Source organism: Protobothrops mucrosquamatus, unplaced genomic scaffold (assembly GCF_001527695.2).
Source record: "Protobothrops mucrosquamatus isolate PMUCROS unplaced genomic scaffold, P.Mucros_1.0 scaffold1146, whole genome shotgun sequence".
NCBI lineage: Eukaryota > Metazoa > Chordata > Lepidosauria > Squamata > Viperidae > Protobothrops > Protobothrops mucrosquamatus.
The window spans coordinates 518,506-543,817 of NW_015387362.1; the positions used below are offsets into that span (position 1 = coordinate 518,506).

The following is a 25,312-nucleotide window of genomic DNA, read 5'->3' on the forward strand; positions in this document are numbered from 1 at the left end:
TAATCATTCTTTACTTGATTTACTTAATCCCATACATCTTGAGAAGACACATTGAGAAGCAAATTACACCAGAATAGAAAAATGCAACCCCACAAGGAGTCCACATGGAAAGTTAAAAATAACAACTCAGAGATCTGAGTTAGCTGCGTATTATATGAAGCCTCTCCCCCTTATTTTGGTTCACCCCAACTGCACACTCTCAGAAGTCTTAGTTCCGTGTTCCTCTCTTTAAAACAAAATTAAGAATCTGTACAATTGGTGGCTTCAGATTTTTTTCAGCCTGGGAAACAGGACACCAGGATCCGGCCCGAACTTCCTGCCTTCAAAGGGGCATTTTCTGCCATGATAGCGAGGGAGAAAGTTCAAGTCTTGTAGAGATCTTTCAGCAGGGGTAACACCCAACCTTGAGAGAAGCTTGTCAGCCATGGCTGGGACCACCGGCTGCAGCAGGAGCCCATACACCCGAAGACATTCCAGAGTGACATGGAGAATGGTCTCTTGCCACTGTCGCTCTGTGGGATCCTCCGGGCACAGCTTCCACGGCCTGTGCCTCTGGATGAAGCCATTGGTCTGCCTCACACACTCCATAATGGATTCTAGAGCCTTGTAGATCTGGAAGCGATCAAAAGAGGTGCCCACTTTCATAGGCAGGCTCTCCACCAATGACACTAGCTTGTAATCCTCTGCTAAGGCCTTGCCAGATCCACTTTGAATCCCCAGATCCCTAGGGAAGCAGGTTTCGGAGAAGATGGGATAAGCCCCACTGGGATTCAGGGCAGAGGCTGTGCACCGGTTCAGGAGCCCCCCTAAGGCGTCAGCTAGCTCCGAGTTGAGCAGCTTAATCACCTTCTCGTCATAGTAATCACAATCCCGCTCTGGGACCCCCTGTCTCAGCAGGAAGTACCGAATCCCATCTACCGTGTAGTGCCGGAAGCACTCCTTTGGGTCAACGACATTGCCCAGGCTCTTGGACATCTTCTGTCCTTGTACCGTCCAATGAGAGTGGACCCAAATCCGCAGGGGGGGCTCCAGGCCTGTAGCCATCAGCAAGGCAGGCCAATAGATGGCATGGAACTTGAGGATGTCTTTGCCCACAACGTGGCAAACGGAGGGCCACCAGGCCCGGTGCTTTTCAGGGTAACCTACAACTGTCAGATAGTTCACCAGAGCATCCACCCAGACATAGATGGTTTGTGTCGAGTCCCCAGGGACAGGGATGCCCCAATGCAGCCGGTTTCGGTCACGGGATACGGAGAGATCCGGGAGGTCCCCTTCCAGCCACTGGAGGACCTGCTGATAGGAAGGCTCGGGGCTTATGGCGTCCTTATTCTTGTACAGCCATCGCTGCAATGGCTCCTGGAACTTGGACAGCTTGAACATGTAGTTTTTCTCCCTAGTCCAGTGCACCTAAGAGGCAGGAAAGAAGTTATCACAAGGGTTTTTCTTCTGGTTTCATCAACCTCTCCAATACAATATATATTTACCCAAGCATTTATATTAATGTCTAGTTTTCCTTCTTTAGAGCTGAAGGCCACATGCATGCCTCAGAAAGCTTGCCTCCCACCCAGGAGCTCATCTTCTTCGCTTCAGAAAGCTAGCAGCATCCCGGGCCTTCCGTCTGCTTTCCCCCAGCTTTCTGGGGCTACATCTTTTGTTCACGCTATTGCCCTTTTCTATTTTTGGCGATCCTTGCTTATCAGTCTGATGTAATGCCAAAGGTGTCAGCTTAGAATTCAGGTGACTACGAGTTCTAGACCTCCCTTAGGCTGAAAACCAGCTGGGTGACTTTGAGCCTGTCATTTTCTCAGCTCAACCTACCTCACACGGTGGTTGTGGGGAAAAAGAGGAAGCAGGAGGACTAGGAACGTTCACCACCTCGAGCTGACCTACATATAGATAACTGAAATAAGCATCTAATAATAATGTAATAATACGGAGACTCTGTAGATTATTTAGAGGTGGCGTCTCCAATCTGAATGCTCTGTAGACAGGAGAGACATTCTATTATTACAGACAACTTGGTGCAGTGGTTAAGGCGCAGGCCTAGAAACCAGGAGAAAGTGAGTTCTAGTCTCAGCTTAGGCAGGAAAGCCAGCTGAGTATTTTGGATCATTATCCAGCCCAGCTGACAGGGATGATATTGTGGGGTAAATAGGAGGAGGAAGGAGATATAAATTACCTATAAAATAGTAAAAGTGGGATAACAATCTAATTAATAAATAACCACAGTATAATACTATTTGGTATTTGCATGTTATTGGCTGAATGTTAAAGCACAGCCTAGACCAGGGGTAGGCAACCTTGGCTCTTTTATGACTCGTGGACTTCAACTCCCAGAATTCCTGAGCCAGCCATGCTGAGGGGAAAGGGAGAGGTTTCCATGCTGAGCCATGCTGGCTCAGGAATTCTGGGAGTCGAAGTCATAAAAAAGCCAAGGTTGCCTACCCCTGGCCTAGAACAACCAGATTCACAAAACCTAACTACGACAAAAACATGTGCGAAGGAATAGCAAGCTGAGTGACTGAAGGCCCGAGAGAATTTGCCAGGGTTCACCATACTGTACCTGGTGCCCGCTCTCTATGGAAACCATCTGCTTGTTCCCTTGGGCATCAGGAGATTCTGTCACCTGAGATGCTGCCAGGAAGCTCTCCTCTGCTGTGCAATACCAGCCTTCGTAATCAGCTTGATACAGCCAGCCTCCATCCTGCAAGGCAGCCCAGAAGCACTCCACAGCCTGCCGGTGCCGTAGCTCTGTAGTACGGATAAAATGAGTGTAGGAGATGCTGGCCTGTGCAAAGAGCTCCCGGAATTCGGCCGATACACGGTCACAGAACTCTTTCGGAGAAATACCTGCGGCTACCGCTGCTGTCTGAATTTTTAAGCCATGTTCATCCGTTCCTGGCAAGGAAAACAGGACAACTGGTGAAGAAGCCGAGAGGTAGCCTTCTCCAACCCCTGCCACCTCTGTGCTGGCAGGGCTACTCCAAGATTAATAAGGATGAGATGGGCAGCTACATAAATTTGAATGATACATAAATGCGTTCATTCCCAGCAAGCATTCCCAGCCATTCCTGCAAACACTGCTTCCAGAATCTTTATAGAGGTTGTGAAAGCTTAATAATGGACGAAAACTTTGAGAGTTTTTCACACAAATGCATGGTTTATTGAAGAAATCCTAGTAGCTTTGCTCACATGTAATGTGATCAGCCAGGATAGAAAAACTCATCAGAAAAGCGAGGTTACAAAAAGAAATATTTGCCAATTTTCCAGGGGAAATGAGACACTCTGGAAAAGCGAGGTTGTTTTGTATTCTATTTTTAAAAAATCACTCCCTCCAGCAAAAAATCACTCCTAAAAGTTAGAGGTCCCCCCCCTTTACATTTCTGCTGTCCAAATTAGTCAAAAACCAGGGGTGCAACGTTAGGGAGTCATGCTTGGATTTTCATCAATCAGCCTACCTTCCGTCTACAACAGGACTATTGCAAAGGACAGGAAGATGATAATCTGTTGTACCGATGTTCACCACTCCAACACTGTACATAATTTATTGCACTGCAATAATATTATGCTAGCTCTGTGTTTTTCAACCTGGGCAATTAAAGCTGAGTGGACTTCAACTCCCAAAATTCCCCAGTCCGCACATCTTAAAAAGTTGGCCAGGCTGAAAAAGACTGCACCTTCTGGACCATGCGTGGCTGAAAATGCAACTCGAAAGGAAGGATGAAGTGCTTGCTTCTCCGTTTAAGCAGGGGTTCTCAACCTTGGCAACTTTAAGACTTGTGAACTTCAACTCCCAGAATTCCTCAGCCAGCTTTGCTGGCTGAGGAATTCTGGGAGTTGAAGTCCACAAGTCTTAAAGTTGCCAAGGTTGAGAACCCCTGGTTTATAGCACCTTTCATGCATCCTCGTTAGAAAGAAACCTCTCTATTCTTGCAAGCCCCGCACTTCCACCCGTGAAAGCAAACACTCGGAGTCCCTAACGCTTCCTGCACGTTAATATTAGTTTCACCCGGGGAGTTTCTAGACGGCTCCCTAGGACTCCCTTGCTTCCAAATACAGACTCGCGTCTGCAAAACCCCTAAAACCCTCGTGCACACGAGCCCCCAATCACCCCGCCGACCTGTAGCCAGCCGCCCTCCCTCGCAGCCCAGCAGCTCCCGGTGCCGGTGCAAGGCATCCGCCAGCACGGCCGAGTAGAGGTGCCCGATGTGGGGCGGGCCGTTCACGTAGAAGATGGGCGTGGAGAGGAGCAGCCGCCGGGACCCGCACGAACTCCGCCGGAGACCCTCGCCGGGCTCCGCGAAGCGCCGGAGGAGAAGCAGCGCCGGGCGGAGGAGGAAAGCGCGCGCGGCGCGAGCCTGCAACGCCGGCATGGCAGCGGGTCCCGGGGACAGCCCCGCCCCTCCGCTCCGACGGCCACGCCCCCTCGCTCGCCTGGGAAGCTAAGAGTGCGGATGCCTAGAGCGGCGGGGCCGCGGCGGCGGCGCGCGCCCAAGGACAAAGCGGGCGAGCGTTGGCGCGCGTGCGCAGAAGAGGGAGAGGTCCGTCCCCTGGAAGCGGAGGGGTTGAGGAGGAAAGGAAGGTGAGGTGATCCGCCTCGGAGCTCGTGCGGGCCGCCGCCGTCGCCGTCGCCATGTCCCGCTACCGCTTGGGAGCCGCCCTGCTGCGGGCGGTGGGCCCAAGGTCGCGTTTCCTGCAGGGGCCAGGTGAGCGGAGCATCGCCGGGCGGGGGAGAACCTGGAAAGGGATCGAGGGGGAGGGGCTTGTCGAGGGGGAGGGGCTTGTGCGGAAGCCTGGACTTCCCCCCCCTCCCCGTGTCCTGCCCTCTATGACAGTGAGGGGGGGGGTCGTCTGGGGCGGGCGAGGTTCTCTAGTCCGGGAGCCCCATCCCCTTCTTTAATTGACCCATTTGCTCGTCCCAGCCCCCGGACCCCCCGCCATGCAGGGACCTCCAGTGGCCGCGAGTTCCGCAGGAGCCGCTGAAGGGATTGGCTGCCCGTCGCCAAGGTCGTGACAGGCGCAGGGAGGGAAGCGGGTGCCCTTCCGCCCAGGCAGCTTCGCCCCGCCGATCCCGCGCCCTTCCCGGGGAGGAAGCTGGAGAAAGGCGGCGGGGGGAGCCCGCTTCTAATGGAGACGGCTTGTGTCTTAGGGGACTACTTGTAGAACTGCTTGATTAAATGTGGACCTTCAGGAATTGTTCCTTAAGGAACTTCAAATCCAGATCAACAGAACTAGAAGAACTGTTTCTTCTTTCTCATTTCCTCCATTATGAAAACACGATTGCTGATGATACCTTCAGGGTATTGTTTAGAAGAAATCGTTTGTACTCTTCACAGGATAAAAAAAAAAAGACAGAACAAAATCTAAATCCCCATTCAGATAAAATGTAAGCAGTTACTAGTACTAATAAAAAGAAAACACGGGTCTGAGTAGCTAAAAAGATGTCCTTCCTTCTCCCGGATGGCCGGAGGGGAGGAAGGAGCAGCCCCGGAGGGCGCCAGGTTGGAGGTTGGGGGGGGGGGGTCTCCTTGCACAACGGGACGTCCTGGTCTGACTTTTAAAATTAAAATTTAATTTTTTTAAAAAAATTAAAGTTGTATGTTTTGCAAAAATTAAGATGACTGCTCATTCCGAGGGACGTCCCCACAACCCCTCCCCCAGTACTGGATTAAAGAGCTGAGATTAAACTAAATTTCTGAGGATTGGGAAGAAGGGGCATCTGAACGCTGTCCCGGAGGAGGGGAGACGGAGCCTGAAAAAGCAAGTTTCTCTGGCCCTTTGGGTGGCAGTCTCTGATCAAGGGGACGTAGGAAGCGCCTGCCCGACTAGATCGAACTGGAGGGCCGCTATTTATCACATTTATTTACCGCCCATCTTGGGATTCAGGCGACTCTGAGCGGCTTACATCAGGATGAAAAGATATGCTGTATATAACAAGGATTGTAAATATAAAAATGAATCAAAATTACAAAACTTAAAAGTGAGCTAAAAAACAAGGGTTTGGAGGGGAAGCTGTGTGTGTGTGTGTGTGTGTGTGTGTGTGTGTGTGTGTGTGTGTGTGTGTGTGTGTGTGTGTGTGTGTGTGTGCCTCCTCTATTAGTGTATCAATCCCCTCCAGCCAGCAGCTTCTCCTTCAGGACCCCAAGTTTTACTCACTGTCCAGAACCAAGTTTTAAAGACTTTTCTGAAGGCTAAAAGAGGGAGATATTACCCAGAAAGTTGTCCTTTTCTAACTTGGCGCCTACCCGACCACTGTGTGATGTCAACCACTGTCAACTGGTTGTAATGGGAGCAGAGTCTGCTCGTGGGTGGCTTGGCCTTGTTCTCATCCATGGCCTATTAAAGTGCATCATTGACACTCTTCCCTCCTCGTAAATTGTGTTCCCAGGCCTCTTTCAGCAATGGAAGGCTCCCTCAGAAGGACAACCCTGCAGGCAAATGGCCACCTCTAGTCTTGCATGGCGCTACAACAAAACTCTCTACACCACCGTGGCATTGAGCATCTTTGCAGCTGGAAATGCGTACTATGTAAGTAGAGAGGCTGACCTAGAACAGAAATCCAGTCTCCTCTAACACACTGGTTACCGTAACCTGTACTCCTGCTTACTATGGGTAGTCCCCCCCCCCCCGTTTCTCTGCAGAATATTAAGAGGAAGCTTAAAACCTAAGAAGCCAGTGGTGGGCTTGGCTCAGATGTACCCTTTCTCCTTTCATTCTTTCAATTAATTTCCTGAAAGACATGCAGAAAATGAAATAATGCCTTCTCAACATCTGGTGTATAAAAATCAACTTGCAGTCCTAGATGTTTGCAGAAACCAGATCCCCGGATATCAGAGACACTAGAATAATCAGTTTTCATTCTTTTTAGACTCTGGTGTTGTGCACTTTGGAAATCTCAGTTGGCTGTGGCCCTGACATTGGCAACGAGAATCCAGTGTGCTACTTCATTATGCAGGGAGTGTTCATCACAGATTGAGTCTGGAAGGGTAATGGCATGGTTTTGTGGACACTGGGCCTTTTCGTGTCCACCAAGGAAGATGTATTCTCATCATTCAACTCAATCTCAGGTCGAAGCAGACTTTTAAAGGATTGCTGTAGGCTTATGGCAAGCTTCTTTATCCCAGCTCAGTTTATTGCTGGTTGTCATTCAACCCAAAACCGTTTTTAACTTAGAGAAATTGGTATGGATTGGCAAAACACAAAGTGACCATTACTTTTTCAAGCTGTCCATCGCACTCTCTGCGTAGGCAAGGGGATGGAGACTGAACAGTTTTAAAAAAGTGTTCACACAACCACACTGGAAAAAAATCTACCTTTCAGACCATCTGTTTGAAGCAGCTTAAGAACAGTTTCTGTTTATAGAAATTTCTGTGCTTTCTTCTCCATCTGACTGCTTATTTGTTAGAGACTGAAATATTTTTATTTCTAAAATAGAGCTATTTTAGCTATAGCAAAATGCAAACTTGAAAAAAAATGGGAGTTTTCCCCCTGCCCCCTAATAGTGTTATGTTAAATATTACCTTTTTGGTTACACAGGGATATGAAATTTTGAGGAGGGCCCGACAGCGTGATGTGGACCGTGCAGAGAGGTATGCGCGCATGGATGCCCAGATCAAGGCACGTCACTATTAAGGTAAGAGCGAAGCTGTAGCAGATTGGCATTTATACTTGGATACTCTGAGGAGGAATTGTTAAATGGCTTTTTGTAGACTAAGTATGCAAATTTCTAGGGACTGGTGATCTCTAACTGTAATAGGGCGAGGACCAACATTTGGAGTGGTTCTGGAGGAATTAACACCGAGGGATTTAGGTGTGAAATATTTAGTGCTTTGGAGCTTTGCCATACTATATGTGCCATTTATTGAGTTCAGTAAGGTCAAAGATGTCCAACTTCCTGTGGAAGTTCATGTAGAATTATTTAATTCCTGCGTGCTATGTTACCAATTAATTTACAACCATATTTTTCAAATGCAACATGTTTTTTTTTTAATCCCATTTCATTTGTCCTACTCTTTTTTCCCCATCTCCCTCTGCAATATTTATATATCTTGAGTTTTTAATAAAAGTTTGAAGAACCTGCCTGTACAAATATATCTGCTGTCAGGCAAATACTTTTTGTAAAATTTTATCATTCCTTGTGAGCAAAAAAAAAAATCAACAAGAGCCAAGAATTGTATAGCATTCATAAACTTAAAGACACGTAAGTAAAACTGGCGTTTGATCAGTTAATAAGAAATCTATAAAAATCATATTCTCTCACTAGTTGCAGGTTGGTTGACTTTCTAATCTTCTTCCAGGAGCTTGACAGCACCAGAAGTAATATCAACTAAAGCCACATCCAATTACTCATCTCCCCTGGCTCTTCACTGTGGTAAATAAATCAATTAATATGGGGAATGTAACTCCAGAATACAGAAACAGCCATGAAGATCAGTTGAGTACTGCAATCAAAGATTTGGTGGCAGTTTCCTTACTTTAAGCATAAAACTTTTCACAGTGACACAGTTATATTTAGAAGCAGTGTCAAGTAATAAAAACATGTGGAAAGAACAAAGAATCCTGTGGTATGTTACAGTGCGAGAAGATGTGGCTGTAATTGTGGATTATTTTTCTCTCTTAGCCTCTACATTTTGTCGTCTATAAAGATGGAGACATAAATATGTATGAATAGAAAGCACAGAAAAGCCTCTTGTACAGCAGTAGGGGAAAAATGGCTACTTGGCTTTTATTCCCACTGTCAAAACAATAACTTCAGTATCTCCCTTTAGCTCTGTTGTTTCACTCATATGAAACGAATCATTATGGAGATTTTTTTTCTCCTTGTATAAATGCTTGATATTTTATTAACAAAATATTCTCCACCCACCAGTTTCTTTGGGAGAGTTGGGGAAGTTATGGAGGATTTCTGAAAAAGGTTTACTTGATGTATTAAGCTAAGGTTTGTTTGACCACTTTTTTTTACTGATACAACATAACCAGATGGGATCGTATTACATGCTAAACCATAACCATTCATACAACATACTGAGCCAAATTCAAATCAGTGGTGAATCAGTTTCTTCCACATTCCGATCAATTTAATCCAGATTAAACATTTCTTCTGCCCCCCCTCCCATCAGCCCTTTCAGGGCCAAATGTCAAAAGGGCACCAGCAAGGTGACCCGAATGGGTTTTCGTCAATCAGCCTTGCCTTCAACTACAATTGGATTAATTGGGTATGTCTAGTTTAACAAAGAGAAGGACGAGGGGGGACATGATAGCAGTGTTCCAGTATCTCAGGGGCTGCCATAAAGAAGAGGAAGTCAAGCTATTCTCCAAAGCACCTGAAGGCAGGACAAAAAGCAACAGGTGGAAACTAATCAAGGAGAGAAGCAACCTAGAACTAAGGAGAAACTTCCTGACAGTTAGAACAATTAACCAGTGGAACAACCTGCCTCCAGAAGCGGTGAATGCTCCAACCCTGGAAGTTTTCAAGAAGAGACTGGACAGCCATTTGTCTGAAATCGTGTAGGGTTTCCTGCCTGAGCAGGGGGTTGGACTAGATGACCTCCGAAGTCCCTTCCAACTTTATCATTATTATTATTATTGATGAGCTGAAGTCCTTTTTACTTTGCACCAAAATTCACCACCGCCCACACCCCAGGACTGTACACGCTGCATTGCAACTGCGTTATACCAAGTGGACCAAGGAGAATGAGGTCTTTGCTTCTCCATTTATAGGTCTTCCTGTTAGAAAGGATGCTATTTTTGCAAGCCCTGCACTTCAAGCAAACATGCTTACCAAGTTCCCCTGATTCCCTAAGGTAGGGGTAGACAACCTTATGACTCGTGGACTTCAACTCCCAGAATTCCCGAGCCACCACGAGCCCAGGTTGCCTACTCCTGCCCTAAGGCTTCATCCACGTTGGTCTAAATTTCACCCAGGAGTTTCTAGCCGACTCCCTCTGGCTCCCTTGCTTCCAAATACAGACACGCGTCTGCAAAAAACCCCTGAGCTCTCGTGCACACGACTCCCCAGCCCTTCCTCGCAACCCAGCAGCTCCCGGTGCCGTTACAGAGCATCAAGCCGAGCACCGCCGAGTAGAGAGAGAGAGAGAGGACCGTTGCGGGGCGGGCCCGTTCACGCAGAGGTCCCGCAGGAACTCCGGCGGAGACCCCCCCCCCGCCCGGCTCCGCGAAGCGCCGCACGCGGCACGACCGAGGAAGGTCAAACGCGAGCCAGCCACGCCCCTTCGCCACGCCCCCTCGGGCGTAGAGTACGAGGGCCTAGAACGGCGACGGTGCCGGGCGTCGCGCGCGTGGCCGGCCGTGCGCGTGCGCAGAAGGGGGGGAAAAAGTCCTACCGGGAGGGACGGGGACGGCGAGCCGGGGGTGGCCGCTCGAGCACGCTGGGAGCCCGCAGCCCCGGCCGTCATGTTCCGCTGCCGTCTCAGCGCGCGGGTAGCGCAGGTGCTCGGCCGAAGGTCGCGTTTTGTGGCGGGGCCAGGTGAGGGGGGCTTGGCTGGGAGGGGGCGAGTCGGAGAAATCGGGGGGGGGCAGGAGCCGCGGAAGCCCCTCGCCCTCCCTCCCTCCCTCCCTCGGAGGGGCTCACCGGGGCGGGGAGGATTCACTAGCCCGGGAGCTCCATCCCCGTCTTTAGCGGTCCTCGTGTGCTCATCCCAGCCCCCCGCCCGCAGGGACCCCCCCCTCTCCCGAGCGAACCCCGATAAAGGCGCCGATCCTCCAGTGGCCGCGAGTTCCGCAGGAGCCGCTGAAGGGCCTGGCTGCCCGTCGTGACAGGCGCCAAGGTCGTGCCAGGCGCAGGGAGGGAAGCGGGTGCCCTTCCGCCGGGGCTGCTTCGCCCCGCCGATCCCGCGCCTTTCCCGGGGAGGAAGCTGGAGAAAGGCGGCGGGGGGGGGGGGAGCCCGCTTTGGGCGGGGGCTCTGCGGGTGGCCGGAGGGGGGGGAGTGGGGCAGCCCCGGAGGGCGCCAGGTTGGAGGTTGGGGGGGGGTCTCCTTGCACAACGGGACGTCCTGGTCTGACTTTCAAAATTAAAATTTAATTTTAAAAAAAAATTAAAGTTGCATGTTTTCCAAAAATTAAGATGACTGCTCATTCCCAGGAACGTCCCAACAGCCCTTCCTCCAATACTGGATTAAAGAGCTGAGATTTCACTAAATTTCTGAGGATTGGGATTGAACGCTGTCCCAGAGGAGGGGAGACAGCAGCCCTGCAGGGAGACAAGTTATAGGAGCTTCCTGGCACAACCTGTTTGTGTCTTTGTGTGTGTGTGTGTGTTTTTGTGTGTAAGGTGAACGTCCTGGCTTTGTCCAGAGGCTGGGCTGTTTGCTAGATCCGCCTAGGGCTGAAATTCATGGCTAAATGTCTATGGAGGTTCTCAATCATCCCTGTCATGGTTCTCCCAAAGGTGCTTTTCCAAACGGCAACTGGACTTTCTTGAGTTTTTTTTTTTCCTTGAAAACATTTGGCTTCCCGTGCAAAAAGCTTCTTGCACGAAAAGCGAAATGTTTTCAAGGAAAAAACAACAACAAGGAAGTCCAGTTGCCTGTTGAAAAAGTCACCTTTGGGACTGAAACCCAGGGGTTGCTCAGACTTCCAGCTGTTGCCCTGCCTTGTCTTTGCAAAATGCCACTTTTCCAATCAAGAGAAGCCAAACTTCTTTAGAAGTTTCAGAACAGGGATCCTAAAGGGACATCAAAGCCGTTTGTAATTGTAGTTTGGAGTTTTTGAAACTTCCGCTTATTCCTCAAAGGCCTTTGTTGGTATTTGTGAGTTGTATATTCTATCAGTGCTTGTTCTCATCTGTTATACTGGGCCTCTTGAATTAAGTCTCAGTGCATAGGGAATGTTGCACATGTGTTTACATGTCTAAGGGTGCCGTCGGCCAAGCAATGTCGGCTGGCGACCCCCAGGGGGAGGGCCTTCTCTGTGGGTGCCCCCACCCTCTGGAACGAACTACCCCCCGAGATCCGGACGATTCCGGATCTCCTAACCTTCCGCCGCGCCCTCAAGACATGGCTTTTCCAGCAAGCGGGACTGACCTAGGGTGAATTTTAAATAGGGACAATTTTAATGATTTTAATAAGACACAGCTATAAATATTTGGTTTTTAATTGGCTTTTATAGGGGAAATGTTTTGTGTTGTTTTAACATGCTGTGAGCCGCCCTGAGTCCCGTGGGGAGAAGGGCGGCATATAAGTTAATGGAAATAAATAAATAAGTGTTCAGATTTTACAGTTAAAACTACTATCTCCCAGATAAATGTGTTTGCCAAGTGTCGCCAGTTGAGAAAGAAATGGATAAAACTTACTATTGCATATAAAAGCATCCAGATATCATTTCAGTTATTTACCCTCTATGTCTTATATGGAACAAGTTATAATAAAGGTGTCATTTGTAATATTAAACTACCAAGTTAAAGTTCACCAAGAAATTGATGAAATGCAGCATATAATTAAATTAAATATAATTAATTAAAATAATAAGAGGGTCAAAGACTCCTCCTGTTTAAATTCTATTTTATTAGTACTCTGAACCCAGCATGTAGACTGCCGTCATGCATTGCACTTAAACAGTTGTTTAGCACACCTTATGAACAACCCAAAAGAATTAAAGTTCTTCTTTCTAGTTTTAATTTAGCATAATAGACCAGTTAATCTAAACATTCTAAACTCTAACCATGTGAAAAATATGGGAGAGAGCATGAACCTGAGGTTTGCTATGGCGTGTTCCTGCTTGCACATGACATCCTGGGAACTGTAGCTTAAGCACTTTTGGACCTGCTGGCTTGAGACCATCTTTTGCATAATATATTTAGTGACTTATAGATGCACAGATTAATCGGAAGTGAATGAAAATGGATGCGTGAATTTTATTCTGACCCTATTTCTGAAAAGAGGGCTACCGTTCTGAGCCAGTGTTTGAGAGCAATTTTAAGTGATTCCCCCCCCAAAAAAGGGTGTTCAACCTCGAATAGTTTTAAGAATTGTGGACTTCCAGAATTCCCCAGCCAGCATGCTGGATGCCTGTGATGTCAATCACTGTCATCTTTGGCCAGTCAACTGGCTGTAATGGGAGCAAAGCCTTCTCTTCATCAATGGTTTAATAAAGTGCATTATTGACAATCTCCCTTCCTAATAAATTGTGGTTCCAGGCCTCTTTCAGCGATGGAAACCTCCCTCAGAAAGACAACTCTGCAGACAAATGACAACCTCTAATTATTCATGGCAGCACAACAAAACACTCTATACCTCCGTGGCATTGAGCATCTTCGCAGTTGGAAATGCGTACTATGTAAGTAGACTCTGGATGGGCAAGAAAAGGAACCCAATCTGCTCTTAACAAGGTGGCTATCCTAGCCTGTAATCTTGCTTCCCGTGGTCCCCCCCCCCTTCCCGGAAGTTAGAAATATTGAGGACAGAATTTGGGATGGTTGGGGAAAAAAACCCTCTCTGCTGCCTATCCCAAATGGACAGTGCGGTGGTTAAGATGCTGGGCTTGTCGGCTGGAAATCCAGCAGTCCAGGTTTGAGACCCAAGTGCCACATGACGGGGTGAGCTCCCGTCCTCACTCCAGCTCCTGCCAATCCAGCTGTTTGAAAGCGTGCAAACGCAAGTAGATAAATAGGTATCACTTCGGTGGGAAGGCAACAGCGCTCCGCGACATCGCACTGGCCACATGAATGTGGAAATGTCTTCGGACAGCGCTGGCTTAGTGGCCTTGAAACAGTTGAGCACCGTCCCCTAGAATCAGCAAAGACTAGTGAAGTAAAATCCGCAAGGATTCCTCCCCATCCCAAATGGTCCAGTGTCCTAAGACCATAGCATGGATTTCTCCAGTTCCATTTAAAAAAAATTGATCCTGGTTTTATGAACCTGGATCCTGCAAATCAATAGTTATTGATGTCCGATTTAGCTATTTCCGAAAGAAGCTCTCGGCTTCAACAGTTTTAGGAAAGTCTTCCCAGCGGCTGCTTTAGCTGATAGAATAGTAAGTAGGCTCAGCTAAGCTATAGCAAAATGCAAAATTGGGGGGGAAAAAACAGTGCTCCTCTGTGCCCCTGTGGGGTTATGAAAAATGTCACCTTTTTATTATACAGGCATACGTGATTTTGAAGAGGGCTCGACAGCGAGACGTAGACCGTGCGGAGAGGAATGCACGTATGAATAGCCAGATGAAATCCCTTTTAGGTAGGTGCCAAATTGTAGCAGATGGGCTTTTATAGCTAAGATCTGTAGGTTTTCTATGTTAAGGAAGAATTCTAAGTGGCTTTTTAGCACTCGAGAATGCATGAAATTTCAGTGGAAATCTAAGGTAGCTCTAGTTGTCCACAAAAGTAGGTTCAGAAATTGGAGCAATAGACCCTGATTAGACTTACTGGAGGATCAGAGAAGGCAAAATGTTGAAGTTCTTAAATACTAAACAAAGCAACAATAGCAATAGTGTTTAGACTTATATGCTGCTTCCCAGTGCTTTACAGCCCTCTCTAAGCGCTTTACAGAGTCAGCCCATTTGCCCCCAACAATCTGGATCCTCATTTTACTGAAGGCTGAGTCAACCTTGAGCCGGTCAGGATCGAAATCCTGGCAATGCAATACACTGCATTGTAACCATCAGAATAAAAGAGGACTAGAAAAATGTCAAAGACTTGGAAGCTAAATTTACTCACAGCCTGAGAAAGAATAGGAGGCAAAGTTTCAGACATGGTTGCGCAGCTCATCTTGATGTGCAGTCATGGGATGCACGGAGACTGATTCCCCATTTATTACGTTTATATGCCACCCATCTCACCGCTGGGCAACTCTGGGGGGCTCATGGAATGAAGGAAACTAATGGAGAGACATTCTTCATGGCAGCAAGGGAAATGGAGTAAATTATAGCTGTACCAGCCAGCTGTATATAACAAGCACCTTGTATATTCTGTGACATAAGATGCATCCTGGGCAACTGTACTTGATATCCTACCAAATGGTATATTCTCTCTTTTCAGAAGGTGATGCTTCCTCTCCGGGTGCTAAAGGTAAGCAAGAGTCCTTAAAAGCAAGATAGGGTGTGTCCCCACCACCACCTCGACTAAGTTTAGCCTTTTTGTCCTATAAGACCTGGCGATAACAAAACAATTCTTCTTCCACTCTGTAGCAAAGGTGGGGGGAAAAAGTGCAGTTGGGAATTTTACATTTTGCTTCTGTGGAATTGGTAGCTGATCGTTTGGGAGACTTTGGACCCTTTGGGGAATTTGGGAAAGGCCTAACATTGCATAAGATCATTGGCCCTTCCAGCTTCAATTTATCCACAGGGCTTGGCTTTGATCCTTTCAGAGTCCCTTTAAAAAAACAGGGGTAGTCAACCTTGGCTCTTTTATGACTCATGGACTGAGTCCGCAAGGAGAAGGGCGGGATATAAATTCGAATAATAAATAAATAAATAAATTCCCAGAATTCCTGAGCCAGCTTAGCTGGTTCATGAATTCTGGGAGTTGAACTCCACGAGTCATAAAAGAGCCAAGGTTAACTACCCCTGCTTTAAAAGCTCAGAGAACACCAAGGACCCCTCAAAACAAAACCATGTTTAGCTCACTGGTAGCAGGAAGAAAAGAATAAGGCTCAGCACTGCTACATTTCAGTTTTGGTTTTCTTTTCTTTCTTCTTTCTTTCTCTTTCATTCCTTCCTTTTTTTTTTTTTTGGAAAGTGAGGAATTAAGTTTTGTTCAGGATATTTTTTTATGTCTTGCTGTTGCATGCAGCCTTACAGGCAGGTCCTCGTCCAGACGTCCCACCCCACGTTCCTTTCCTGCTGATCGGGGGAGGCACCGCGGCTTTTGCTGCTGCCAGATCCATCCGGGCTCGAGATCCTGGGGCTCAGGTAAGCGCCCCGAGTTTCTCACCCTTTGACCTGGTGGCTTTTCTGTGGCCTGTTGAGGCCTTGAATGGTGTGTTCCTGTGTTCCTGCCCTTCAGGTGCTGATTGTGTCTGAAGACCCTGAACTTCCCTACATGCGCCCTCCTCTGTCCAAGGAGCTTTGGTTTTCTGAAGACGCGGATGTCACCGAAACGCTGCGGTTCAAGCAATGGAACGGCAAGGAGCGGAGGTGGGCTTTTGGCTTTTCCCTCCCCCATCAATCAAAAGCGATGCAGGTAGTCCTCGACTCACAAACATTCGTTTAGCGACCGTTTGAAGTTACCACGGCCCCGAAGAAAGTGACTTAGGAGCATTTTCCACACAACCGTTGCAGTGGCGAGTAATCTATATTTGGACGCTCGGCAGCTGCTTCGTATTGATGACGGCCGCAGTGTCCCGGGGGTCGCGTGTGTGATCCCCTTTTGCCACCCTCCGACAAACAAAATCAGCGGGGAGGCCAGATTTACTTAATCGTGCTTCTAACTTAACCGCTGCCGCGATGCGCTTAATGACTGACCTTCCTCTCCCTCTTCCTGCAGCGTGTACTTTCAGCCGCCGTCTTTCTACATATCCCCGCGTGACCTGATGTTCGTAGAGAATGGTGGAATTGCCGTCCTCAGCGGAAGGAAGGTGAGTGGAACCTGAATCAGAACGGTTCATCTTAGCTCCAGCTGCCTTTGGTTTGTAACAGATTTTTCCTCTGTCCCACTCATTTTTCTTTCTGGGTACCAGGACAACCAAAACATTCAAAGTATACCATAAATAAAAAATAAATAAATACTTTCTGGCCATCCCTAGTAATGTGATCTAAATGGGCCATTGTTCCGACTTGGTGAAAAAGAGCACCGATTGCATTAAACCAGATGTCATGTGTCTGACTAATGAAACACTTCAAAGAACTTTCAGGCATTTTTTTAACCTAAAAAGCCTTTATTAGTGTAAAGGAATGTCAGCACGGCATGGAGGAATGCCAAGATCTGAATTTCCCTTCCTTTGCGCATAACATTCCAGGCATTTCCCCTCCCCTATTTTGGGGTCATGATTCACATCTTCCAATTAACCTGGAGGGCAAAGATTCACTTCCGTTCCCTTCCAAGGGCTTTTCTCTCGTCTCTCATTCTCATCTGAATTAACTCTAAAAGTACCAGACAGTTCTGCATATTTTGTCAAAGCAAGAATATTCAATATTAGCAGCGTTGACACCAGAATTCGCTGAGCAAGCCATGGGGGCCTGGTGCTAAACCATGAACTATTTTGTGTAAATCGCAGCAGCTGGTCCACCCAGGATAATTCAGTCAAAGCTAAAACAGTGATGGCTGTGCGTGGGTGCGACTTTGTAATGTTTTCGACAGAGGTGGTGGGGTTGATGCTCTTTGTAGCTTGGACTCGGATGCCTCAATTTCTTGGACCAGTCCCGGTTAGGGATGAGCTCGGCCTCTGCTCCAGAGGGGCCAAGAGTGATTCTGAACACACAGACTTGTTTGACTTTGCAGGTGGTCCACATGGATGTCAGAGGCAACGTTGTGAAACTTGATAACGACCTGCAGATCTCCTATGACAAATGCTTGATTGCTACAGGTGAGGGCCTACTAGGCTGGCTTTATTTCCTCTTCCACTTGAGTTTTTAAAGCAGGGGTCCCCAACCCCCGATCCATGGACCGGCACCGGGCCGCAACATGCCATCAACCAGGCCACGCAGACAAGCGAAGCCCCGCCCATGGTATGCAGGCAACACGCAAAGCCACGCCCCCTCCGATCTGCGGGAAAACCTTTCTTCATGGAACCGGTCCCTGGTACCCAAATGTTTGGGGGCTGCTGGTCTAAAGCAGGGGTCCTCAACCTTGGCAGCTTAAAGACTTGTGGACTTCAACTCCCAGAATTCCTCAGCCAGCATGGCTCAGCTTGGAAACCTCTCCCAGAAGTCCCCTCAGCATGGCTGGCTCAGGAATTCCGGGAGTTGAAGTCCACGAGTCATAAAAGAGCCAAGGTTGCCTACCCCTGGTCTAGACGTTCTTGGGTGACGGTCAACTGACCCAAGTCCTGGAGAGCCTTGATCTGATGTAAACTTAGTCGAGATGTAAGTTTATTCTACCTTCTGTTCTTAGGTGGTTCTCCAAGGAATCTTCCGGTGCTTGAGAGGGGAGGTCAAGAGGTAGAAAAGAGGCTCACACTTTTCAGGAAGGTAATCTGAGGAGATACCTTTATTGTTTGGGATCATCCACCTCTTAATTGGATAAGGGTGTAATTAATAGAGTTTTTGATTTTTTTAAAAAAATGTATTAAAATTTAGCTGATTCCGTTTCGTTTATATGTTATTTGGCTGATCGCTGCATTTAAATGAGCGGAAAGAGAAAAAAATACAGCTGTTCCATTAGATCAGTGTTTCTCAACCTTGACAATTTTAAGGCATGTGGACTTCAACTCCCAGAATTCTGGGAGTTGAAGTCCACATGCTTTAAAATTGTCAAGGTTGAGAAACACTGCATTAGATGTTCAGCCAAAACTTGGGATAAACAGCAGGTTTTTCAGAGGCCTCGGTGAGTTTCCTACTACAGAAGGCAAATTTGTTTCTGTGGCAGGCTTCTGGTCTTCCTTTTTTTAAAAAATAGGAGTTTTATTAAACACTACAATTAAAAAGAAAAACTAATACAAATTTGCACAATGTCATTGCAGATTGAGGATTTCCGTTCCCTAGAGAAAATGTCCAGAGAGGTCAAGTCAATCACTATTATTGGTGGTGGTTTCCTGGGGAGTGAGTTAGCCTGTGCTTTGGGGCGAAAAGGTGAGTGTGAAATATTAGTTGAAATATCAGTTGTAAGACCTGAATTTAAGTGGCAGTTAAGTTTTTTTAATTAAGACCTTGGAACCCGTAACCTCAGACGTACCCAAGTCCTTGTTTTACCGTATGAAATTTCAACACATCTATCAGTAGAACATTGATTATCTTAATGAAGACAGTTCTTCTTGTTTTCTATGAACTATCAGGATTGTGTTTAATAATAATAATAATAATAATAATAATAATAATAATAATAATAATAATAATAATAATAATAATAAAACAAACAGATGCGCTGCTTTCCTGGTTGCTTTCTGCCTACTAGGAAAACTGGAAAGAAGCCATCAGTGGCCATCTTTTAAAACAGGCATGTTTGCAGGGCCCACAGAGGCCCCCGTCGCCCAAATTCCAGACTGAACGAATCATTCCCAGAAAAATCAAGTAGGCAGCCTAAGCTCTCCTTTCCCTTTGCAGCGCAGTCGAGGGGCCTTGAGGTCATTCAAATGTTCCCAGAGAATGGCAATATGGGCAGAGTCCTTCCTGAATATCTGAGCAACTGGACCACCAACAAAGTCAAACAAGGTGAGACTGTCAACCACCCTCTTTTCCATTACTGCTCCAGCACTGCTGGGGGCTTTTTTGCCATCTGGGGTCTCAGCTGGCGTGGCCTGTTTTCGAAACTGCTCTCTGCTCTTGATAAAGAGTTGCCTCCACCACTTTGCGCTCTCCTCTACCCGCTGGGTGACAGGCCATCTCTGTTGTTCAGCTCTGGAAAGCTTAGCCAAGATTCCAGGCTGGTTTCATCTGGAGACCTTAGAGTTGGTGGACCATAGCAATCCTCCAGCTCCATCTGCAATAGAGCTGTTGCAAATAGCAAAGGCAGCTAGGACGAACCACAACGCTGTGTGTAAAACATCTTCTGTGTTTTCTTAGCACAGACAGCTAACGCAGGGGTCTTCAGACTTGGCCCTTTTATGACCAACTCCCACGCTGGCTGAGGAATTCTGGGAGTTGAAGTCCACAAGTCATGAAAGGGCCAAGTTTGAAGACCCCTGAGCTAATGTTTTCTAAGGGAAATAATCACTGCACTGAGATGGCAAATCTAAAAATTGGGCTCTGCCCACATTGATGTCCTTAATGCACCATGGCTCAAAGATTAAAAAAAAATAATCTGAAAGTCTTGTCCCTGGAAAAGAACGGTTGACTATTCTTCTCTAAGCAAATATGTATTGGGTAAGCTGCCAACATATCTCTTGATGACTGGTGGCATTAAATGAAGGGTGAGTTAGGCCCAACCGTCTTCGTTTTGTCGTCTTAGGAGGAGCTGAGTACAGTCAGACCCTTGAACGTTGCTGCCATGCTAGCTGGAGAGCACAAAGCCTCCCTGTTACTCCTTGTAGAGAGCTTGTAGTTGTTGATGATGTCAGCCCTGCTTCTCCTCATCCTAAGACTGTACTTCTTCTGCCTTTCCGTTTTCAGAGGGAGTCAACGTAATGCCCAACGCCGTTGTGAAGTCGGTATCTTTAGCTGGGAATCGGCTGCTAATACAGTTGAAGGATGGAAGGAAAGTGAGTAAGGCAAAATAAGGCTTGCATATTTCTCTAGGGTTAGATGCCTGTTAATTCCATTTGCTGTGAAGTTTGTGGAGTTCCCGGGGGGGCAGGGGGCTTTGTTCTGCAGTGTCTTTGTAAAAGCTGTAAAACTTCTAAAGGGACCCAGCTTAGAGAACATGGCTCTCTTTCACAGGCCCAAGCATGTGAAATGGACAGGAATTCATATTCACTGGTCCCCTTCCATGTATCTTACTATTGTTCCTCGGTGTAACCTGCCCCCTGGGGCAGAGACGGCTCTTCGCCTCGTTGCATCATAAAATCCCCTTGGCAATGGGTAGTACAAACAGTTGTGTCTGCTTTTTTTTCTGCTCAGGTGGAGACGGATCACGTCGTGGCAGCTGTGGGCTTGGAGCCCAACGTGGAGCTGGCAAAGTCAGCTGGCTTGGAGGTGGATTCTGATTTCGGGGGCTTTAGAGTTAACGCCGAGCTGCAGGCCCGCTCCAATATCTGGGTGGTAAGTCTGGATGGCATCCCAGAGACCTACAAAGGTGTGGATCAGTCGTGGGATCTGGTAGGGGCACCTCAGATCCACCGTCGAGCTTCAATAGCTAGCCCTCAGACTTAACGACCGCCACGGATCCCAAAATTTCCGTTCCTAAGCAAGACAGTTGTTAAGTGGGTTTTGCCCCATTTTGTGACCTTTTCTTGCCACAGTTGTTAAGTGAATCATTGCAGTTGATAAGTTAGTAACCCGGTTGTTAAGTGAATCTGGATTCCCCGTTGACTTTGCTTGTCAGAAGATCGCAAAAGGGGATCACGTGATCCCCCGGGACACGGCGACCGTCATAAATATGAGTCAGTTGGCAAGTGTCTGAATTTTGATGAGGTGACCCTGGGGATGTTGCAATGGTCGTAAGACCTTTTTTTTCAGCGCCGTTGTAACTTTGAACGGTCACTAAATGAACTGTTGTAAGTCAAGGATGGCCTGTGCTCCTTTTCTATTTGCCCCCTACAAACAAACAAAGCCAGCAGGGGAAAAAAATGGCTGAAAAGGATTTCCCTCCTCCATCCTCGCACCATAAATATGTCAGGTCTTCTGCTCCTTTTCCCAAGCGGAGAAACCCCCCTCCCCACAAAGTGAAGCCATCCCAGCAAGCTCAAAGTGAGGGGGGGGGAAATGCATTTTTGCTCTTGAAGGTCATCGCTCACGTCCCTTGTTCTTTCCCCCCCCATGCAGGCAGGAGATGCTGCGTGTTTTTATGACATTAAGTTAGGCAGGAGGCGAGTGGAGCATCATGATCACGCGGTCGTAAGCGGAAGGTTGGCAGGGGAAAACATGACCGGCGCATCAAAGCCATATTGGCACCAATCCATGTTTTGGTAATTTTAATTCCTTTTCATTCTTTCAGTCCAAGGGATTGCATTGTTGGGGAAAACGACGCGGACGGGCTGGTGCCTGGCAGCAGGAGAATACTCTGTAGAGAGGGAAGTAATAACGGCAGAGAGAAGCTACCAAAGATGGGAACTCAAAAGGGGATTGAATCCAGCAGAAAAAGAATTCCAGGGGGAAAAAAATTCACTAGTCCTTTCTTACACACTGGCGAGGCAGCTGGGCAACAGCTCACCATTTGGTGACTTCACCCCTCCCTTCCTAGACCCATGAGCCAGAACAGAACATACGTAGCCTACTATGTGCTTCCCAGGCAGCACGGAAGAAAATGTAGACACTTCTGGCCACAGCTGTTAAAGGCTGGAAAGAATTCCAGAGGCCCTACTGGATGTGCTTTGCCAGTCTTGTTTATGTTTGGCTCTGCTCCGCTTGAATCTGCCTTCCAGTCGTTGGGAGCAGGCATGCAGTGGCTGAATTCAGATCCTCCTTCCTAAAGATGCCACCACGCTGTCATTTCTGACCTGATAGAAAGGAGAAATACTAAACCTACCGAAGGAATCATATTAATTATAGGTAATCAACTTAATTATACTTAAAAGGAATGAGATTCACTTTTCAGTGATCTGGACTTTGGTCCCCCTGCCTTTGTCAATGGATTGTCAGAAAAAAACGATCAATATTTTGAGCGTTTCTGTGTCTGTGGAAGGATTTGTTTTTTCGTGGCACCAAAAGAGGATGGTGCTCCGGGATATGTTCATTTTAAGTCCATACGTTCAAAAACAGAGCCCCCTTGGTGTCAGTAGCAAGATCCCCAGTATTTCATCATCCTGTTCTAAGCTCATTCTAATATTGTGTACTCTCCTGGTTTCATTTTAGGAGCGACCTAGGTCCAGATGTTGGATACGAAGCTATTGGCCTTGTGGACAGCAGCTTGCCCACCGTGGGAGTCTTTGCGAAAGGGACAGCAAGGGACACCCCAAAATCTGCCACAGAGGAATCAGGTTAAGACTCCTAAATTATGCTACAGGTGTTGTATTCCATTGTGTGGAGCAGGCTACCTGGGTAGGCCATATCGTGGTTTCCTTGGGTAAGCCTTCTTGCATGAACCCACAAATCCCAAATCATACAATGTAAGGATTGGGAGGGAACCTCATCGATCATCTAGTTCAGCTTCTCCTGCCAGTGCATTGCAGGCCGATGGGCATCCGACTTCTGTCGAAGCCCCCTCAGCAGAGAGGTTACCATCTCCTAAAGCAATCTGTTCCATTGTGGCTCAGTCTTCTCACCATGAGGAATTTTATCCTGGTCCCCAGCCAACATCTACTTCCTGTTTTGTCCCACCTCTGGAAGCCACTGTGAATAATTTTTGCCACTTGTCGGGCACTAGAGACCCAGGTCCACATGTGAAGGTCCAGTTAAACTGATTTATGCCTATAAATCTCGTGCCTGTGCACAGGAATCTTGATTAACCGTCAGCACCTGCTTGGAGCTAGATAAGGATCAGTGGAATTCAAGGATCAGACTCTGCTTATGACTACATAAAGATTCTAGGCTGAACCCTCTTTTAACTCCACCGCCAGTTCTGCCACTCATCCTCCTGCACATGATTTTTCATATTTGACTTTTATGTGCTTCAACATTGCCGTCACCCTGGTTTTATCTTCAGACTGAATACACCCAGATATATCAACCGTTGCCAATAGATATTCCTGCCAAGGGCCCTACAGCCTTTTATCGCTGTCCTCTGGACACACATTCCAGCCAGTGTGACTTTGTTAGGTTTAGGGCAGGGGTAGGCAACCTTGGCTCTTTTATGACTCGTGGACTTCAACTCCCAGAATTCCTGAGCCAGCATGGCTCAGGCTTGGAAACCTCTCAATTTCTCCTCAGCATGGCTGGCTCAGGAATTCTGGGAGTTGAAGTCCACGAGTCATAAAAGAGCCAAGGTTGCCTGCCCCTGGTTTAGGGCATAGCTGCAGCATCCCTAGGGCTGAACAAGATACTTCTTTCTACTTGGTGGAAGGGAAACCGCTTTCTTTTGAAAGCCCAGGGCCTCCCCCGACATGGTGAGAGACGGAAGGGGGCCCAATACCTTGGGGGAGCCAAATGTTGACCCGACCGACTTGCATTTAGGAACTGGAATCCGTTCAGAGAGTGAAACCGAAATGGAAGCCTCAGAACTCAAAGTCTCAGCAGCCTCCGTTTCCACTCTGCAAGCTCCAGAGCAGGGAGAGGATTACGGGAAAGGAGTAATTTTCTACCTCCGGGATAAAGTGGTGGTAGGAATCGTTCTGTGGAACGTCTTCAACCGGATGCCAATCGCTCGGAAGGTCAGTTTGCACGGCTCTGCTCTGGGAAAGGGGTGCATGCACAGAATCAGCTGGGTTTAAGGAAGAGGAGAACTAATGGGTTCAATTTACTCTTATTTGGAATTCTTTAGCATGCTGATTTACTGTGTGTGTGTGTGTGTGTGTGTGTGTGTGTGTAACAGTTAAGGCATCAGGCTAGAAAGTGTAAGATCTAGTCCAGCCCTAGGCACAAAACTAGCTGGGTGACCTTGGGCCAGCCCCTATCCCTTAGCCCTAGGAAAGAGGCAATGGCAAACCACTTCTGCAGGGACTAGTCCATGCAATCTGTAAGAATCAGACACGATTGTAGAAAATTTCTAGTCCTCAGGATAGATCAGGGGTTTCCAACTGGGGGTTGGAAACATTCCAGGCGGTGCAAAAACTTGGGTTTTCAAAATTATAGTGCATATGCATAATTCGTTGCCATTATTTCAAACTTTTGTAAGGGGTGGGAGGATATATCAGAAGCGTTTTAGGGGCGCAGGGTATAGAAACGGTTGGGAGCCGCTGGGATAGAGGTTATTAGCCTGGTCAAAATCTCCATCTCCTTTATTTGAAAGGAGCATAGTAATAGGCCAAGGAAGTCAGCTCCAGCCTAAATGATGATGATGATGATGATGATAATGAAATATTTGCCGAATCTTGTGATAGGCGGGCAGCGGGAAATACAGGCGTTGGCAGATAGGGTTTGCAGATGATATGGAGAGACTATTTTAATGAAAATCCAAACAGGGCTCCAGTAGCAATTCCTCCTCTTCCACCTCATATACCAAGTCTCTTGACCTTATAATTATGGATTGGGTTAATTCTTTTCTCTCCCCAACTTCACCCTTCCTCCATTATTCATCAGTAGCAAAGAATCCATTAAGTAAAGCCGTTTTGAGAAGTAGGCAACCTAAAACTGTTCGTTTGAAGGATGAGTGAGAGTAGTAAAATACAGCAAAGTGCAGTGTATTTCTTCTCATTTCTTGCCCTTCACGGATAAAGGAAGCAGCCGATAACCGGAGATGGTCCACCTTCTAACTGGGCTTTGGCTGGGCGAGGCAAAAGCAGATCCAACAGAGAGATAGGCCTACCCCAAAGGCCTTTACTGAAAAAATGCTTCCTTTTCTCCTGCAGATTATCAAGGACGGGGAAGAACACACTGACCTGAACGAAGTTGCCAAACTCTTCAACATTCACGAAGAATGAACGTCTGGTGGGGCGGTCTGGATTGCATTTTTCAAGTGGAGTGACAAGAGAGGGGCGCGGCCTATGTGGTCTCAAGTTTGTGGGGCTTCCTTCCACTCTGGGCAAATGTGAATACTGGGCTCCGGGCCCCTTTTTGCACCATGAATTAAATGAAA

At 47.4% G+C, this 25,312-nt stretch overlaps 2 protein-coding genes and 1 long non-coding RNA gene across 3 annotated transcripts; 2 read left to right on the forward strand and 1 right to left on the reverse strand.

The window, feature by feature from the left end:
• On the reverse strand, positions 1-4,373 carry MARS2 (methionyl-tRNA synthetase 2, mitochondrial). Its single transcript, XM_015820584.1, has 3 exons — positions 4,121-4,373; positions 2,564-2,898; positions 1-1,407 (listed from the first exon to the last, which is right to left on the reverse strand). The coding sequence occupies exons 1-3, from the start codon at positions 4,371-4,373 to the stop codon at positions 265-267; spliced, it is 1,731 nt and encodes a 576-aa protein (XP_015676070.1). The 3' UTR covers positions 1-264.
• A 172-nt stretch (positions 4,374-4,545) lies between these two features.
• Positions 4,546-8,550, forward strand: LOC107291588. Its single transcript, XR_001548978.1, has 4 exons — positions 4,546-4,706; positions 6,389-6,528; positions 7,537-7,633; positions 8,298-8,550. It is a non-coding gene; the product is annotated as an uncharacterized LOC107291588 (long non-coding RNA).
• A 6,417-nt stretch (positions 8,551-14,967) lies between these two features.
• On the forward strand, positions 14,968-25,312 carry AIFM1 (apoptosis inducing factor mitochondria associated 1). The gene is made up of 14 exons (XM_015820586.1): positions 14,968-15,019; positions 15,743-15,861; positions 15,956-16,086; positions 16,436-16,526; positions 17,390-17,474; positions 18,002-18,078; positions 18,570-18,678; positions 19,150-19,257; positions 20,155-20,243; positions 20,602-20,742; positions 21,466-21,608; positions 22,495-22,619; positions 23,752-23,948; positions 25,086-25,312. Exons 1-14 carry the CDS (start codon positions 14,968-14,970, stop codon positions 25,155-25,157), a joined length of 1,539 nt encoding a protein of 512 aa, XP_015676072.1. The 3' UTR covers positions 25,158-25,312.

Bases quoted from the DNA above. Each gene is read 5' to 3' on its own strand.
- MARS2 (XM_015820584.1), bottom strand. From the start codon at position 4,373: ATGCCGGCGTTGCAGGCTCGCGCCGCGCGCGCTTTCCTCCTCCGCCCG. The intron at 2,899-4,120 runs GTCGGCGGGGTG...TTTCCTTGCCAG, and splicing joins GGGAGGGCGGCTGGCTACAG to GAACGGATGAACATGGCTTA. The intron at 1,408-2,563 runs GTACAGTATGGT...CCTGCCTCTTAG, and splicing joins CCATAGAGAGCGGGCACCAG to GTGCACTGGACTAGGGAGAA.
- AIFM1 (XM_015820586.1), top strand. From the start codon at position 14,968: ATGGTATATTCTCTCTTTTCAGAAGGTGATGCTTCCTCTCCGGGTGCT. The intron at 16,087-16,435 runs GTGGGCTTTTGG...CTCTTCCTGCAG, and splicing joins TGGAACGGCAAGGAGCGGAG to CGTGTACTTTCAGCCGCCGT. The intron at 20,743-21,465 runs GTAAGTCTGGAT...CCCCCCATGCAG, and splicing joins CCCGCTCCAATATCTGGGTG to GCAGGAGATGCTGCGTGTTT.